Source organism: Capra hircus (genome assembly GCF_001704415.2).
Source record: "Capra hircus breed San Clemente chromosome X unlocalized genomic scaffold, ASM170441v1, whole genome shotgun sequence".
In the NCBI taxonomy this organism is placed as follows: Eukaryota; Metazoa; Chordata; class Mammalia; order Artiodactyla; family Bovidae; genus Capra; species Capra hircus.
Window position 1 is genome coordinate 12,085,705 of NW_017189516.1, and position 18,878 is coordinate 12,104,582.

Here is an 18,878-nt window from a genome sequence, read left to right on the forward strand (position 1 = left end):
AGATAAATTAGGGATATGGGGATTGAGGGTGAGGAAGGGGGTCAAGATGACGACCAGGTTTCTTGTTTGGGTGGCAGGATGAATAGTAGTTTCATTCATTAAGGAAGGGAAGGCAGGAGGAGAAGTAGATTTGGGGGTCAAGAAGAAGAATTCAGTTTTTGGTCATGCTGACTTTGAAGTATAGGTCAATATATACTAGGCAAGGTAGAATGTCAAGGAGGCAGTTGGACATAATGGTCTGAGTTCAGAAGGAAGGTCTGGGCTAGAGATAAAGGTTTGGGAGTTACCAATGGTTAAGGAGTTAATCTTCAGGAACATAGTAGGACTATACTTTCCCACACCTTTTGAAATTAGCTGTGGCCATAAGACTTTGGCCAATGAAATGTGAGTTGAAGTGACCTGGATCACTTCTGGGGAGAAGCTTTAAGAAGCTGGAGTGTGATTTGCCACATTCTCTTCCCTCTGCTGCTGACTGTGGAAGTGATGTTGAAATGGATCTTTTACTAGCCTAGGTCTCTTGGTGACTATCATGAATAGATGCTCCCTGACGACCTGTTTTGGACATATATTATGAGCAAGAAATAACTGCTGTGATAAGCCTCTGATATTTGGGAATTCCCTGGTGGCTCAGACGGTAAAAGCATCTGCCTGCAGTGCGGGAGACCTGGGTTCGATCCCTGGGTCAGGAAGATCCCGTGGAGAAGGAAATGGCAACCCACTCCAGTACTCTTGCCTGGAAAATTCCATGAATGGAGGAGCCTGGTGGGCTACAGTCCATGGGGTCACAAAGAGTCGGACATGACTGAGCTACTTCACTTTCTTTTTTTCTTTCACAGCACAACCTAGCTCACTCTGACTTATAAAACAATGGTGGAAGCCAAAGAAGTAGAGGATGTTGCCTAGGGAGAATGAACACATAGAGCAAAGGACCAAAGGTGGATCCCTGGAAAACATTAACATTTAGGGGGTAGGTAGAAGAAGGGAGTATGATGAAGATGAGGGGGTGGTTAAAGAGCTTGGAGAAGAAACAGAGGAGAGTGGCATTCTGTAAATTAGGGAAGGGAAGTTTCAAAGAGTAAGAGTGGTCAGCAGATGAGGACACGCTGGCAGTTTCAACATGGTGAGAGCAGTTTCAGTGGAGCAGCGGGGACAGAAACCAATTTAAAAGGGAATGTGAGGGAAGAAAAATGGAGAGAGCTATGTGTATACTACTTTTCCAAGAAGCCAAACTAGTTTCTCAACTATTTTGGGGGATGTAGTTTCCATTTCTGTTTTATCCTGGTTGTTCCTATTCAGACAAATTCCTATTTTTTTTTAATTTTTTTAAACAAATTAACTTTATTAAGTTACCACTTCAGCCCTTACATTGATTTGTTTACAAAAATATCAGTTTGAAATACATTATTGAAAGTGAATTCACACAATAAATAGAAAATAAGGATGCATGGTGCTGTAGACATATCAACCAACTTATCTTCATTTATTGTCCATTGCTATAGATAAAATTTGACACTGATTCAGCATTATTAAAATAGTCGAAGGACTGGGGAGAGGGTTGCAAACAAAGAGAAAAGTAGCTTAAAACTCTGGACCACTCAACAAAAAATTATTTATCTGGAAGCTAAACTCAGTTTAACATTGAATTATCTACACTACCCATAGGAACAATTTAAAAATAAGAAAGGTGCCAGGGAACCTTCATTAACAATATTTTTAAGTCAAAGTTTTACTTTATCTGATGACCACTCAATATCCTAAGCCATGAGGCAGGCCCTAAAACAATAAGTTATAAATAGTCTGAATTTAATAATTTAAACATGATATGGTTAATATTATACACACTTCATGAGTATCTCAACCAGCCTCTTCATGTGACATGAAAATTAAAAGGTTAAAATTTACAGTTTTGATTTCTGTTCAGAAGAGTGATGTCAGTATTCGGGCAACAGTGATGACACCCCTTTATTATAAATATGCTAATATACATATTAGTCTGAATTAAACTTGATTAAATTCTACATACATGTGGTTCCATATTTCAAGTGCAAATTTTCAATGGTACAAGTTTATAATCAAAGCTGGGTTTGACAAATGCTTTCTGACTTCCCTGATGGCTCAGACGGTAAAGTGTCTGCCTACAATGTGGGAGACCTGGGTTCGATCCCTGGGTTGGAAAGATCCCCTGGAGAAGGAAATGGCACCCCACTCCAGTACTCCTGCCTGGAAAATCCCATGGTCAGAGGAGCCTGGTGGGCTAGAGTCCATGGGGTTGCAAAGAGTTGGACATGATTGAGCGACTTCATTTTCTTTCACTTTTTCTGACTTCTAAAAGCAAATGATGAAAGCACTTCCTAAAAGTAAACAAACTAGTTGCAAGTAGGTGACCACTTTGTTTTTCTCTTTATGTGAGATGAACTTCATGAAGCATTAATTCCTGAAGTATATTTGTTTCTGTACCATACAGCTTACATGCTCTTCTTTCAAAGGCAGACACCATCTGCTTTACAACTTCATTGAAAAACCATGTGGCAAGCTGTGGTAGAAGTTTGCAAAATTCAAGAGAAATTGAAAAAATCCAAAGTACAAGTTCTTGGGTAGCCAGGAAGACCTGGGCTAAAATGCCAAACAGTCTCCAAATGATTGAAGAGCTTCCCATCAGCACAGTATGCCTTTACCAAATGTGGTTACACTAAGGTTACTACTGATATATAGTGCTCCACTGCAGGTAGAAACCCAATTTTTAATCATGTTTTGCAGAATTCAGGTCTCCTTGATATTACATCTGATTTTTTGCACCAAGGAGCAAAATGCTTGTTATCCTCCATTCCTAATACTACATCATACATTTCCTGCATAGAACATCCTATAATTCTCTCTGAATATTCTTTCCTTTCGTTTATTAATGGTGCAGTGATTCTGAAGAAAGTTCTTGTACATATCTCCTTAGGCAAAACTGAAGTGTGTAGTGGAAGAGTTCTGCTCATCAGTATACCACAGGGAGCTAAATATCTCACATTCTGCGCAGGCCCCTGTGCTGGAGTCGGGGCTCTGACTGCTACAGCCAACTTTGGACAACATCCCAAGACCACTGTTTTCAGGGCACTCTGACTGGTCCAAGCTGCCATGCCATCATCATTTTCTGACAAGTTCCTATTTTTCCATGTCCCTTGCAACTGAATGCAATCCCTAGACAGAGTTTATCAACAGAGTCAAGTAGAAGTATCAGCCCTCCAATCCTAGAAGCTCTGTTTCTGTTAATACAGTCTAAGAACACATTTGCTCTCTGGGAGACTATATTGTATTCTTCTGATAACCCAGTGGAGATGGAGGGAGGAGTTCTGCCTAGAGTGTGGGATCAAAGACATAGCTTAAATCAAAGTCCCTGGAAGGCGCTCAAGCCTTCTGGTGAGATATCTGAATAAATTATTTACATTCTTGGGACTGTAGGCTCCCTGAGGACAGGGGTTGTATCTTGCATATCTGTGTATTTTCCTCAGGACTTCACAAGGAACTAGGTGTACAGAAGAGATGCTTGCTAAGTGCTTAAAAGCCAAGCCTCTAGCAACTAGTCCAGACTGGAGGAAGGTGGAGATCCCCAAGAAAAGGATGGAAGCAATGGGTTATGTAATGTGTTACATGAATTTTACAGCTTTGATGGAGAAATTGGGAATGCATTAGCAAAAAAAAAAAAAAATCGTAGAAAACTAAGCAAATAGGGGGAAAAAAGAGGCAATTATTAACTCCAGGAAAACAAGTTGGCCAAAGAAGAAAATATAATCACAATATTCTACATGACTCAGCTATGAACAATATTTATAATCCTAATAATATAAATATGGAATACTGTTAAAACCAGAAATTATGGTATGACAATATTGGATATATATGAGAGAAGTGTGCATATGGTGTTGCTGGTAGTAAGACAGCTAAATCCCCCTCTATAAAAAGTCAGTACATATTTAAATCAGAAAAAAAATCAAGAAATAATAAAATTGGCATACTATTTAGAGATGGGAGGTAAATATCAGAAAAAACAGCTAAGAAGTTTAGAAGTATTTGACTCTGAAGAATGAGGCTTAGGGTTGGAACAGAGGGCTTCTGCTTTAATTATAAGCATTGAGATTGCTATTTATTATTTAAAATATATTATATTATATATAATTTAAAAGACAGATAGATGCTACAAGGATATATATATATATGTGCTAGATATACATATGTATATATGTATATGTGTGTATCTTCACGTGCACAGATATTTCAAACAGAAAAGTCAAAAAAATAGCAGCAGTATTGGCACATCATGAAAAATGTGACAATAAATATCAAAAGAAAAAGCTAAGTGTTTAACTGAAGATTCAGTATATATGTGTAGCTTATATGTCTTTTAAAATTATGAACATATATTACTTTGATAAAATGAAAGTAAAATAAGAATATAAACTAATATGCAGCCATGAACTTCAAAAACAACAAAACAAAGTCCCCAACACTTGACCTGATCAACCTTACCAGACTCAGCCCCAAAACCCCAGGTCCTAGTGTCTAGTCGTGGATCATCTATTCCATCACCACCATGGGCTTGGGCCAGGTTAACAGGCCAGCGAAATTAATGAGTGGTCCCATAGCCAAAGAGAAGAACTAGTGTGAGAGGAGGGGAAATTTGGTGGCCTCTGTACCCAAGTGGTGCAGGCTACCACCCACAGAAACGGTGCCACTGTGACACTGACAACCATAGCTTCATTTGAGCTGCACACAAATGTGCTGGGCATGAAATCCCACTGCCCACTCACAGGCATGCCTGTCTGCCACACGTGGCTAATCCTGGGCTCAGGCTCAGGCAGGTATCTCCAGCTTCCTGCAGGTATCATTTTGAAAACAGCTCCTTGCCCTTACCTTACTTCCATTCTCAGACACAGAACCTTGCTAAACAGATGACAGGCTGGGGAGAACAGAGACCTAATGAAAGGACCTGTCAGTTGTGCTTGGTCTCTGAGGGTGAGGGACATAAAGGCTTTGGAGTCTTCCCATCTCTGGCTCTTTCCTCTCCTACCTGAGTATGTCTCTGTGTTCTCACTCACTAGAATCTATCCAGTTGCCTTCTGGCTCCTAACTTTCCACCTCCACACTGAACATGTCACCTCCTGCTCCCAAATTACCTTTTGACTAAGGTCCGTCTAGTCAAGGCTATGGTTTTTCCTGTGGTCATGTATGGATGTGAGAGTTGGACTGTGAAGAAGGCTGAGCGCCAAAGAATTGATGCTTTTGAACTGTGGTGTTGGAGAAGACTCTTGAGAGTCCCTTGGACTGCAAGGAGACCCAACCAGTCCATTCTGAAGGAGATCAACCCTGGGATTTCTTTGGGAGGAATGATGCTAAAGCTGAAGCTCCAGTACTTTGGCCACCTCATGCGAAGAGTTGACTCATTGGAAAAGACTCTGATGCTGGGAGGGATTGGGGGCAGGAGGAGAAGGGGACAACAGAGGATGAGATGGCTGGATGGCATCATGGACTCGATGGACGTGAGTCTGAGTGAACTCCGGGAGATGGTGGTGGACAGGGAGGCCTGGCGTGCTGCGATTCATGGGGTCACAAAGAGTCGGACACGACTGAGCGACTGAACTGAACTGAACTGAAGGGAAAGTGTTGTTGATCTCAATTGAGTATTAAGCAGTCATTTAGATTAAATACATCTAATTAAGGTGAGAATAATAATAGCTACCATTTATTAAGTGCTTACTATATGCCAGGCTCTGTTCTAAGCAACTGACATTTATTAACTCATTGAATCCTCACAACCACCTCCTGAGATAGAGACATATTTACAGGTGAGAACAGGAAGGACCAGAGTTTAAATAGCTCATCCAAGGCCACACAGACAATAACAACAATGGTGGCTACCATTTCTTGAGCACTTTCCATTTCATAGGCACTGTGTTCTTGAGAGATTAGCATGTTATATGTTATTGAAACCTCACAATGACCCTATTTCTTAGTTTTGAATTCAATGAAAGTGAGGTTCCAAGAGAGATGAAAGGTCTCAAGAACTGTTTAATGCAGTAGACAGATTTTGAGCCAGAATTTGAAGTCAGGTTTACCTGGACTTCAGTGCCCAAGCTCTTATATATGATATTGCCTCTTGGATGGTCCCTCCATTTCACTATGACCATTGAAGTAATTACCTTGTTACTCAAATCTTTTTGATGGAATTTCAGGTCAAGTTGGGGAGAGATTTCTAGGAGTGGATGGGAGAGTGATTTTCTAAAATCTGTGTATGCAGCTCACTCCTGATATAAGTTTTCTTTGTAAGGGGGTGTGGGGTGAAGAACATTCAAGTACGAGGGGCTACAAAAGACCATTTCCATTCCTCCATCAAAGTACTCCCTTTCCTCTTTTCTCTAAATGTATGCATGTGTGCAAGCACAGACACACACACACCCTAGGAGTGTTGAAAAGAGGCAACTGTTCCTGCTTTAGCAACTGGTGATGGGAAGGCAGCTGTCTCCTTGTAGAAAGGTCTTCTTGTCTTTGGACATGAGATTTCCTGTCCTAGGTCTTACCATGTAGGGGCTCCTGGAACTGCCTTGCTCTAGAAGGCTCCAAAACCAGGGTTCAATCCTTTAGAAAGGTTTCAGGGCAGCCACACACTCTACCTAATTGCTCTTTCTCCCCAGTTTGCTCTGTAAATATTCTTCATCAAAAAGCCTTTGCTCTAGTCAGGTAGTTAGCCAGAGCTGGGTTCTGCCACTAACTGGCTGTATGAAACTTAGACAAGTCATCTGTAAGGAGGGAGAGACTCAGTCACTAATTTGCTATGTGACTGTAAGCAAAGTACTCTCTCTCTCTCAGCCTCAGTTTGTATCCAAGAAGATGGTCCCTAGGGAGGCAGCATGTATAGGGAGAAGACAGGGTCAAACATCTTTAACCTCAAACAGTCCTGTGGTCAAAGGTCAGGTCTGCTCTCACTAGTTATGAAACCTCACACAAGTTACTTAAATTCCCTGATCTATACTTTCCTCATCTACAAAATGGGAGATAGTAAGAGCATATATCCTTAACCTTTCTGCAAATAATGTCTGTAAATCAACTAGCACAAAGCTTTACCAATAGTAAAATTACACTAGTACAGATTGGGTAGTACCATTGCCTTCTGGTAACTAAATCCCTGGATTTGACCTGAATTCAAATTCCAGGTCCAACTCTTACTAGCTGGATGACCTTGAGTTAGTTACCTAACTCCTCTGAGCCAGTCTTCTAAGTAAAACAGGGATAAATATATAGCCACAAGACAGATGTAAGAATTAAGTGAGATAAAGTATATAAAAGTGCCTGGGATAGTTCCTTTTCTTCCAATGCACCCCTTTCAGCTCCAAGAGTCAAATAATAAATGAAAAAAGAAAACTGCCATAAATGTAATCAGAAAAAAACTCATTAATACACATAAAAGAGTACATACAAATCAATAATAAAAACATAAGACATAAACAGACAATTCACAAAAGAAGCAATACAAATGGCCCATAAATAAGAAAAACAAATGTTTGACCTAAGGAATGCAAATTACAACCAATGATATACCACTTTTAGCTCCAAATTAATAAAGTTTTAAAAAATATGATACTCAATACTGGACAAGAGTGGTAAATTAGTCTCACATTTGTGGTGAGGGTTTAAATTAGAATCACCCTTCTGGAAAGAAATTTGGTAAGAAAGGAATTTGTATGCCATAAGCTTTAAAAAGGTTAATACTCTTTGATTCTGTAAGACTCATCCCGAAAGTTCATTCTGCAGAATTAATGTATATGCTTTCAAGTGTATGCAAAACAAGGGAAAGAATCATTTTGTGTACAAATGCTGATGTAAGCTCAGAAAGAGGGATGGAAGGATACACACCAAACTGTTAACATCAGTGGCCTCAGGGCAGTAGGACTGGGAGAGGAGGGAACAGGAAGATTATTAAATATTTTTTTATAAACCTCTGTATTGTTAGATTTGGTACAATGAAGGTGCATTATTTTGTGATTTAAGAAGCTTAGCAAAGTACAGAAATAAGAAAAAAATGACTGAGGTAGAAAATTTATTAGAAAAAGAAAATTGTAGATGTGACAAAGACTTATGGACAAAGTTATCGATCACAACATTATTTATAAAAGTTGAAGGTAAATACCTAATAATAGGGAACTAGGTAAATAAACTGCACTAAATTCATGGGATGGAATATTATATGCTCATCAAGAATGATGTTTGTGGGAATTCCCTGGTCTCCAGTGGTTGGGACTCTGTGCTTTCACTGCCGAGGGCCCAGGTTTGATCCCTGATAGGGGAATTAATCCCACAGGCCATGTGGTACAGCGAAAAAAAGAAAAAAATGTGGCTTGTGAATATTTAATTACATGGAAAGATACTCAGTATAACTTTAGCAATAAGTTAGAAAGACTAGAGTAAAAAACCTAGATGATTTTAACTATGTAAAAAATATATAGTCACATCCATTAGGATGGCTACTATCAAAAAAAAAAAAGGAAAAGAGTAAGTGTTGATGAGGATGTGGAGAAATTGGAACCCTGTGCATTGCTCATAAAAATGTCAAATGGTGCAGCACTGTAGAAAGCAATATGGAGGCTCCTTAAAAAGTTAAATATAGAATTACCACGTAATCCAGCAAGTTTAGGTATACAACCAAAAGAACTGAAAGCATGGGTTCAAATAGATATTTGTATACCAATGTTCATAACAACATTACTCACAAGAGCCAAAAGATGGAAGGAAATGAAAATATAGGTCCACATAAGAACTTGTCCATGAACATTCATAGCAGTTTTATTTATAATTGTCCCAAAGTGGAAACAACCCAAATGTCCATAGAGATGAATGAATTTTAAAAATGTGGTATATCCAGACAATGGAATATTATTCAACCATAAAAAGAATGAAGTACTGATACATGCCACCACGTGGATGAACCTTGAAAATGTTATGTTAAATGAAATACGCCAGACACAAAGGACAAAAAGTATATATGATTCCACTTAAATGAATTATCTAGAATAGTCAAATTTATAGAGATGGGAAAAGGAACAGAAGTTACCAGGGGCTGGGGGAGGAGGAATGGAGAGTTATTGTTTAATGGGTAAAGACTTTCTATTTAGGAGAATAAAGACATTTTAGAAATGTATAGTGGAGGTGGTTGTACAACATTGCAAATATACTTTAATGCCACTGAATTGTACACCTAAACATGGTTAGAATGGTAAATTTGATGTTATGTTTATTTTACTACAGTAAAAAACTATGCCACAAAAAGACATATTGGGAGGAAATACACTAACATTAAGAACATCTCAAAGACCCTTTTCAAACTGTTATATTTCTATTTTCCAAAACATTTCAAAGATCATTTTTTTGGTAATTGAGGAAAAAAAAAGTTTTTTTTTTTTCTTTTAAGATTCTGAGTCTATAATAGTTCTGAAGGATTAACCTGGTTGGAAGTTTTAGCTGAGTTCAACACTAAGCAGATATGCTCACCTTTCACAGATCAGCCAGGTAGCCATGCTATCTGCTGGAAACCAAATACAGAGACAGGGAACAACAGTAACCCCAGCACTGCCGCATGTCCTTCTCCAAGCAGAGCTTGGTGAGTTTGCACTTCCTTCTACCTCTGAGAGAAGCTCAGCCATCCTAGGCCAGGGCTCACCAAAACCCTGGCATGGGAACTGTGTGTCCAAAGCCCAGAGGCTCTGGGCTAACAAGGTCTCATCGTTTTCTCTCCCAGCAAAGGCTGGGCAGGGCTCAGCCCTGCTTAGGGGGGCATACTCCTCTCACGCTCTGGTTGATCCTTCTAGCAGATTTGGGTTGAGAATATAGTAGATACCTCCCCTTCAGGCAAGAGGAATCCAGCTCCTCCCATCTCCTTGGAAGAGCCTTTAGAAATAGAAGGGATCAAACACCTCCCTTTCTCATCCTTTGTCACAATCCCAAGAAGATACCAGTGATTATCACTGGGGCTCAAGGACGAGAGACTGGGGTACTGAACAAAGATGGTGCTGGTAGGTCCCCACTTTGGATCTGAGCCACTCCAGGGGCTCCCTACAAGTTGGCAGTAGGTGTTGCTGGATCCCCTTGCACTTGGTCAGCTTCTCACTCCAGTCTCCCAACAGTCAGCTGGGCATTGCCTCTGACAGCTGGAGGGAGTTTATTAAGAATTTCTTTGTACATGTGTGACTGGGGAAACAATGGACAGCCCTGGGTTTGTGTGTCAGTCCTCCCACCTTTTAGCTATGTGACCTGGATGGGTCCCTTTCTGTTGATGAACCTCAGTTGTCACATTTGTAAAAAGGGGATTATAAGAGTACCTGCCTGCTAGGATGACTGTCAGAATTAACTGAGTTCATGGACACACATAAAGCCCCTGGCATCTCCCAGGCACTTTCTCTTTCTTCTTTGGTGCCAGCCTGCCTTTGCCTTCTGGCCCAGAGACTTGTGGTTCAGGTTCCAGCTCCTTTTTCCAGAGTCCATTCAAACAGGAGCTTTGGCCCTGGCAGCACCTGTTACTCCATAGTAACTTCTTCCTTCCCCAGGGCCAGCTGCAATTCACCTGGTACCCTTGCTCTCCCTTCTCAGCACCTGTCTGGCTCAAAAATTCAGGCTTTTCTGAATCCCCTTACATGCCCAGGAAGAAAAGTCTGGTCCAGCATCACTGCACACACCCTGGTTTGCACCCCTGTAACCACAGGAATAACACATCTGTTCCCAAGAGGCTTCCCGGGTCAGCGTCAGAGAATGGTGCTCCTGGAGGCCCACATTTGTCTATCCCAGCCTCAGAAGCTCCCTCTGGCTTTCCAACAAACACCTGCAGCTGGAATCCACATGTGGCTGAGATGTGAGCTGGGGGCAGGGAGGGGCAGGTCTGATTCCCAGGGTGCAAGGGCACACAACAGGTAAACAGCCTCACAGGGTGGGAAGATAAAAGACTGCCCTGAGGGAGAAGTTTTTCTAGGGCAAACTCCCACCCTCGAGTCTAAGGTGTCCTACAGATGCACCCACACACTGAAGGGTGGGTGTGCCCTTTCCCTGAGATATACCTCTTGCCCTTGTCACCTCCATGCCCCCTCACCCCTCGCATCCCTCACACCCTAGTCACTGTTTGCCTCTCTGATCCCCATCCCTCTTCCTGTGGTTACAGCTGTCAGAGGCAATGCCCAGCTGACTATTGAGAGACTAGAGTGAGAAGCTGACCAAGTGCAAGGGGATCCAGCAACACCTACTGCCAACTTGTAGGGAGCCCCTGGAGTGGCTCAGATCCAAAGTGGGGACCTACCAGCACAGTCTTTGATGCTGCAGGAGGAGACCAACACACACCCACGTGGCTTAGAAGCACCCTCCTGTGCTTGTGATGTGTTTGGAGACCCTTGGCCCTCCTTTAGTCTAAGCCCCACCGGCACCCACTGTCTTCCCTTTCCTCACCCTTCCCTCCACTGTGTTCAGCAGACTCTTCCAGCCAGACCAAGAGATGGATGGGAGGCTGCTGGGCTCCCTTCCTCCACCTAATTCCCCCCACCCCCACCTTCAGGAGATACCAGTGTATCCTTCCTGGAGGTTCCCGTTGCTATGGTGACTATAGTAGTCAGGCACCAGCCTGTGGGAAGGATGGGAAGTTGCCATGAAGAAGACTGTCTGTGTGTCTATGTGTCTAAGCATGTGTGCACATGTCCACCCTGAGTGGGGAGGAGAGAAGGCAGGAAGGCGAAAAAGAGCAGCGAGGGAGAGAGAGGACAGGAGAAGAGGGGACCAGAAGATCAAAGGGGGCAGGAAGAGGGATGGGGATCAGAGAGGCAAACAGTGAGTGGGGTGTGAGGGATGTGAGGGGTGAGGGGGCATGGAGGTGACAAGGGCAAGAGGTATAGTGCTTAGGGGATGAGGCCAGAAGAGGATCACAGTGGGGCAGGGTAAAGGTTGGGGGAGTGTGAGAGACAAGGGGAAAGGAGCAGGATGGGGGATGGGAGAGGGCTGGCTGTTAGAAGGGAGCAGTGAAGGGCGAGGGGGGAAAGGAAGGGATGGGAGCAGGTGGGGGTAACTATGGGGAGAAGCGGGGACTAGAGGAATGTAGGTGTGGGGATAAGAAATAGAGAGTGAGGTGCAGGTGTGGTTTGGGAAGGGTCTAGGGTGACCTTCTGCTTCTCTGGTGGCTCAGATGGTAAAGAATCCGCCTGCAATGTAGGAGACTGGGGTTTGATCTCTGGGGTCAAAAACATCCCCTGGATAAGGGAATGGCTACCCACTCCAGTATTCTTGCCTGGGGAATTCCATGGACAGAGGAGCCTGGGGGATACAGCCCATGGGGTCACAGAGAGTTGGATACGATTGAGCGACTAACATAGGGAGACCTTCCAGCAGAAGGTTGGGAAAATTGTGTGGTCCTTGGTGTAGGGATAGGGGATGCTAGTGGTGGGTCAGAATTGGGGGGAATGTGGGGATTGGGAGTGGGGTGGGTCAGGACAGGGGTGAAGGGGTTCAGAGTGGTATGGGCAGCAGGAGGCCACTTTCCCATTCCCACATTTACGCTTCTACATCCTGTCCGAGCTACAAACACTTTTCCCTATTGCTGGCCCTTCCCAGAAGCCCAGTGCTCCTGTCTGTGGCCAATGAACTTCCACGGATCTGGATGCCCCTCCTCAAAGCTTTGCCATGGTTTCTAGGAGCCTGCTTCTTGACTGACCCCCCTTCCTTCCTCCACCCCCCAACATGTGAACAGGTTCTCTGCCTGTAAGAAACCTGGGTCAGGGAGGCTGACTGTGGGGCACTGTTCCCTGCCTGCAAGCTTGGGTGACAACAGGGACCACTTGCCAACTTGGGGCTCCTGCCCTTAGCCCAGTGCCCTGAGCTTCCTGTTCGCAGCACTGGCGTTAGCCTGGGAGTCCTGATTGGTAGGAAAGCTATGGCAGGTGGGAGGAGAGAGGAAGGCAGGGAGGCAGAAACAGCTGCCAGCCAGAGTGGAGGAAGAGCAGGGCCCCTAGAGTAAGGGCAGAAGGCAAGGTGCTGGCTCTGCCAGCCCCTTCCCCTGCTTGTGGGTGTTAGGCCTCCTTCCTGGCCCTCTCTATTCAATCTTGCTGCTGAGGGAGCAGCCTCTGTTCACGAGCCTGAGCTCTGAGCTGACACAGACCTCAGAGGTGGCTGGTCCAACCTGCCCTATAATCTGGAGTCAGTCATCTCCACAGCATTTCCTCCAGGGGTCTGCCTGAATCAGCCTAGACCTTTCCCCTGGAAGCAGGAACTCACCTCCTCTCAAGGCACTATGTTTCTTCTCTGGAAGGAAAAAACTGTTAACTGAACAACTCTGACATGCCAGGTCTAGGTACTGTGCAGATTTCTTATTAATAGTGAGCTCACAGGGCCATTCTGATGAATTAGCTCCATTTTACAGATGAGAAAAGTGAGGATGAGAGAGCTGAAGTCCCTAGCTCAAGGTCACATGGGTAATACATAAAACAGCTGGGTTTGAGCCTAGGACTTTCTAACCATGAAGTCCCCTTGGGGTTAAGCAGGACATGCCTCTTCTTTGGCACCCCGACAACTCTTCTGAGGTATGAAGTCAGAGACCACACCCTCCTGAGTCTCCTCTTCTCCTGGTGAAACAGCTCCTTCAACTATATCCAGGAAAACTTGGGTTTTAGCCTCCTCCTACCTGCTCAGTGTGAGACCCAGAACCAAACATACAACCTGCCAGGTGGGTGCGGGCCAGTCTAGAAGAAAACAGAACCAGTGCATCCCTCCCTGGCCCTGTGGCTAGTGAGAGAGCTGAGCACTGGCCTTCTCTCGGGCTTCTATCTCCTCCTGGATCAGAGCTATGAGAGGAAGTCAGGGTTTTGTTCTCATCTTCACCACTGTCCCCATCAGACTACACTGACTTTAGAAGAGGGAAGGGGCAGGGGTGAAGGAAGAGGCAATCAGAACCAGGCAGGGCCTGGCAGGGTTGGGAGATGGAGAGGGTTGGGGGAGTGAGGAGGTGGTCCAGTAACTGTAGGCAGGGCCAGGAGGGCCAAGCAGAGCGGGAGGCAAAGGCTGAGGGGGTACCTGCACAGGGAGGTAAGGGAGGGGTGGAGAGTGGCCCTTGGGGTTGGGAGAGGCCAGGGTGGGGATGGGCATCAGCCTAAGTTATCATCGCCCTGCTGTGCGAGAGGAAGTCAGTCGCACATTAAGGAAATGTCGCAGCTGGTACTAAATTGGGAGGTGTCACAGGCAGCAGTGAGGACAGGTATGATGTGTGGGGCCCTGTGTGGCCCAAAACAGGGGCAGACACTGCAAAGGGAGAGAACAGGGTTTCTGGGGCTGCCCGGGAAAGATCTGAGATACTCGGGACAGGCCCCTGGGGACGGGGGTGGGGGGGGTGGGGGGGTGTCACCTGGCCCTGGAGCAAAGTCTCCAGATTTGGTTTCCAGCAGCAGAAGAGGCCTCCTCATCCTGGCCTGGGGCTGTGGGCTTTCCACCCTGGAGAAGCTTGGAGGTCGGGGCATTATCTCCAAGGGGTCCCATTTCGGGGAGGGGCTGGACAGGACGGCTTGAAGCTGTAGGCTAGACTAGGGATCTGCAAAAAAGGTCTGGGATAGAGATGGGGCACTGGGGTGAAGTGAGAGAGGCTGCAGGAAGGAGGGGAACAAGGCTGTCTTTTCCTGTAGAGCCTGTAATACAGCTGGAATTGAGAGGCCTGTGGGTGTGGGCCTCAGCGGAGGGAGAGCACATCCTCGGAGAGGGTGGGAAAGACAGGAAGAAAGCCATGGAGCTTGCACTGCCCTTCTCCCGGCACAGCAGGCAGCAAGAGAGCAGGCGGAGTTCACTTGAGAGGGAGAGAGAGAGTGAGAGAGCGAAAAAGACAAGGAGACAAAGGAGAGCAGGGAGGACCCAGGCCACTGTGGACTAGATAAGACACCACGGCCAAAGCATGGGCTTAGCACCAACACCATGAGGGTTAGAGGCCTGGTACTCCTGCTCGTTAGCCAAGTGGCATTGGGGTAAACTGCTTGAGCCTGCACCTCAGTTTCCCCATCTGTAAAATGGAGCTAATGATGCTGGTATTACCAGCCTCCCCAGGCAGTTGTGATCTCATAATATATGTGAGAGAGGATAAAAACCCCAAGCAGGACATCACCATCAGATGTTCTATTATTCCTACAAAATATTATCAGCTACCTCTTCCCACTTCAATTTCACAAGTCTCAGAATGTGGGCAGAGCCAGGGTTATTATCCTTGTTTTATGAATGAGGAAACAAAAGCTTAGAGAAGTGAAGTGACGTGCCCAAGGTCACACTACAAACAAGTGGTAGAGATAATCAGGCCTCCTGAATCCAAGAGACCAGTTGCTTTTCTCCATCAAACTGCCTGGTGAAAATAATCAATGGGCGGGGTTATTATTTAGTGCCACATCAGACAGTTTGAAGCCAACTGTGACCTGGAGAAAAAGAAAACCCCATGAGAAAGTTGTGGCATGGTCTCTCTTTTATCCTGCAGATTGTGGGAAAGAAAATGTCAGGGCCATGGGGTCAGAGTGAAGACCACAAAAAGACAGACATCCTTTATTCCACTTGCTAGTGGGCTGCATCCTTCTGTTTGTACTGAGTGTGTGTATCTGTGGCTGACATTAAGGGTGTATGTCTACCCCTATGTGATAAAATGTGTCCTTTTTTCACGTGACGGTACTTCTGCCTGTGTGGCTCTGAAATGCTGGGGAGATGTGCATGTGTATGACACCATGTCTGATTCAGTGGCACTGTTGGTGGGTGTGCTGACCTCTCTCCATCTCTGTGTGACTTTGCCTGGGGTGGTGGTGCTGTTTGGCAGTGTGTGCATGTCTATCTGTCTGTACACCTTTAAGAAGTGGAATATCTCATTTGGTAGTGTGAGTGAGGCAGTGAGTCAGCTGAGGCTGAGGGAGGCGGGAGGGAGACTGCTAGGTTACGAGAACAGGAAAAAGGAGAACAAGAAAGTGAAGTCAGGAGCAAGGAGCTACCCCTTTCCTCCCCAACCCCCTGCTCAAATCCCTAAGGAGCCCACCAAGAGCTTGGAACCCGGCAGAAGGCCACGGTGTCACGTTGGATGGAAAGGGGCACTTTCCTCCCCTCCCCAAAGCCTCAGAGGGAGACAAGCTAGGCTGGGAGGTAACCGTCTTCCTCTCAGCCCCCAGTTCTAGGATGGGTGAGGCCAGCACCCGACCTGGCCTCCTCTTCACTTGACCCTTTGACCTTGCTGTTCCTTTTCCTTTCAAAGGCAGGCCACCTGGCAGGCTGCACGAACAAAGGAGTAAGCACCATTTCCCAAACGTTTACAGCCCCCACACACTCACTGTCCAGAATGACCCTGCTCAGGGTCAAGAAGTTTCTCAACACTCAGCTCTGCCCCAGGTGCATTCTGCAGCAGCCTCGCCTCTCCTCTGGATGTCTGTCCCCAACAGCTAGAAAGCCAGCTTTTCCTCCACTGCCACCCCAGCATGCTGTGAAGGCACCTGAGACTTGTAATGCACCAGCCTCCAGTGACCCTCTCACAAGCTGCTGTGCCCGGCTCCCAGCTCATTCTCTTGTCGGTGGAGAGGAGCTAGCAGCTTCCTTTCTTGGGAGAAAACAGACACCCTGGGGCTCCACTTGCCTAGGCTCTGACCAGCCACCTCAGGTCATATAAGGTCAGCAGTGTGCTGTGTCCCACGACCAAGCGCCCCTCCCCTCACCCACTGGCAGGGGCTGAAGAGTGAGGGTTAGATGGCAAATATTCTTCCCCCCACCTTTGGCCTTCCCCTTGTAGCAGCCAGTCCCAGGGCTTTCCATTCTAGCCCAGGAAAGGAAAGGGGCATCGCTGGCTAAGGATGGGGGCTGGAGGAGCCAGAGCCCTCTTTCCACCCCTTTGCTGACTTGCCCACCCCCCGAACCCTTCCCGCCTCATGCGGGGGGCGGCATGCAAGAAAGCCCTTGTCCGATGGTGCCCAAAACCAGAATCAACAGAGGTTGGCCAGGTGGTTACCTGACCTAAATCCCTGAGGCCCCTTCTCCGCGGAGGGTCCCACAGTAGCACTACCCGTGGCCCACTGAGAACGGTGGGGGTGATGGGAGGCGGTCGGGTGGGTACAGGGGGAAACCTTTTTTCTCCCGGTTCCACCGCCACCGTTCCCGCTGCCAAAGCGGCAGCCGTTGTGGCCGCGGACGCCAGTCCCTACCTTACAGCCTTTCGTGCAGGACCGGATTGAGTACTCTTCTGCCTGTAAGTATTTATGCAGCACGAGGTCGAACTCGTCATATTTTTCCTGAGCATGTCGGTCGAGCCGCTGGTACGCCTCGATACAGTTGCTACACACCTCCCAGGCCCCGGAGCCCGGGCTAGCCACCACGGCCAGCAGGTCCCCCAGCAGGTTGTCCAGGCTGCAGTCCAGGCTGTCGGGGCGGTCCATGCCCAGCAGCAAGTCCCAGACCGTGTAGGTGTCGCAAAAGGAAAGAGTGAAGTTCCGAAAGTGGCCTTTGAGCAAGTTTTTCTTGGCGGCGGGGAACTCGGCCGGGGCACGGGAAGGGGAGTCGGGGGGCCGCAGAGGGGGCGCTGGGGTAGTCGGTTCGAAAAGTCTCTGCAAAGATTGCAATTTGGTGCAAGCTGCGTCCAGCCCCGTGGGTTCTGGGACGCCGCCGCAGTCCGGCCCGGGACCGGCGGCGGCGGCGGCGGCTTTGGTCAGGTTGCTGTATCGCGGGCCGCAGGTGCCCGGGGGCGCGCTGGGCTGGCCAGGAGGCGGCGGCGGCGGCAGGGGCAGCACCGCGCGAGGAGGTACCGGCTGCCGCTCCCGGCCGGACCCCCAGGGCGGCCGCATGGCGCTGCTCAGCTCCCTGGCTCGGGGCCGGGCCCCCGCGCACAGCCACAGATGGTCAGCGAGCAGCACGGTGAAGAAGAGCAGGGACGCCAGGGACAGTCGCCATCGCTGCGCCCGCTCGGAGTCGGTGCAAGGTTTGTCGCTCGGCCTGGGAGCCCAGCAGCAGCAGCAGCAGCAGATAGTCAGCGCGGCGGCGTCTTTTCCGGGCCACATCCAAGCGCCCCTGAACATATTTCAGGGGGGTCCGGGCTGGAGGGAGCAGGCGGGCGCGAGGCCGGACGGCCGTCTCGGGCGGGCGGCTGCGCGCCGCTCCGCGCTCCTCGGCGCCGTCCAGGCTCTACCTCGGGGGCTGCATGGCGAGGCAGGCCGGCCGGCCCGGGGCCCCGCTCAGGCCGGAGTGGCGGGGCGCTCTCGCGCCGTCCTCGCGCCCGTCCCGCGCTTCCTTGCTCGCCGCCCGGGCGCGGCCGCCCGGCCCGCTAGGCACTGCCCAGCGTCCCGGCGGGGGGCGGTGCGGGGCACTGGGGCGGTGGCGGCTGAGGCGGCAGCGCCGCACTCCTCATAGTGTCGGGCCCCTCAGCTGCCCCGAGCTCAGCGCCGCTTCACTCCGCGCCGGCGGCCGCCCGGCTAGCACTCCGCTCCGGCCGTCTCGGCTCGGCGCAGCTCTGCGCCCCTCAGCGCCGCCGTGCGGGCCCGGTCGCCGCGCTCCGCTCAGCTCGCTCGCCCCGCGCCGCTCCGCTCCCGCCCGCCCGTCCGCCCGCCCGCCCGCCGGCCGCCCGCTCCGCACCGCTCCCTGCCTCGCTTGCGCCCTCCTAGGCCCGCCGGCCGGCCCGCTGCCCGGCCCTTCGGGCTTCGCTCGCGCTCTGGCTGTTCGCCGGGGCCGGTCCGGGGCCAGCTCCGCTCCGGCTCAGCGCCCGTCGTTTCCGGAGTTCCGGCTCGGGCGGGCCACCTAGCTCTCCGCGGCGCCACAGGCGCCGGACGCCGACGCGGGGCTTTACTTAGTGCGCCTCTAGCTTCCGCCTCGCGTTCGGACCGCTGTGGCGGCAGCCG

The 18,878-nt window shown here is 48.3% G+C and overlaps 1 protein-coding gene and 1 pseudogene across 1 annotated transcript in view; both read right to left on the bottom strand.

The window, feature by feature from the left end:
• The window catches only part of FAM155B (family with sequence similarity 155 member B), a 29,108-nt gene extending 10,885 nt beyond the window's left edge, over window positions 1-18,223 (bottom strand). The window contains exon 1 of the mRNA XM_018044030.1: window positions 17,196-18,223. Coding sequence (XP_017899519.1) covers window positions 17,196-18,062 — 867 coding nt within the window. The 5' untranslated portion in view covers window positions 18,063-18,223. The remainder of the gene's footprint in view (window positions 1-17,195) is intronic.
• On the bottom strand, window positions 2,402-3,125 carry LOC108634281 (annotated as a pseudogene).
• Window positions 18,224-18,878: the final 655 nt, after the last annotated feature.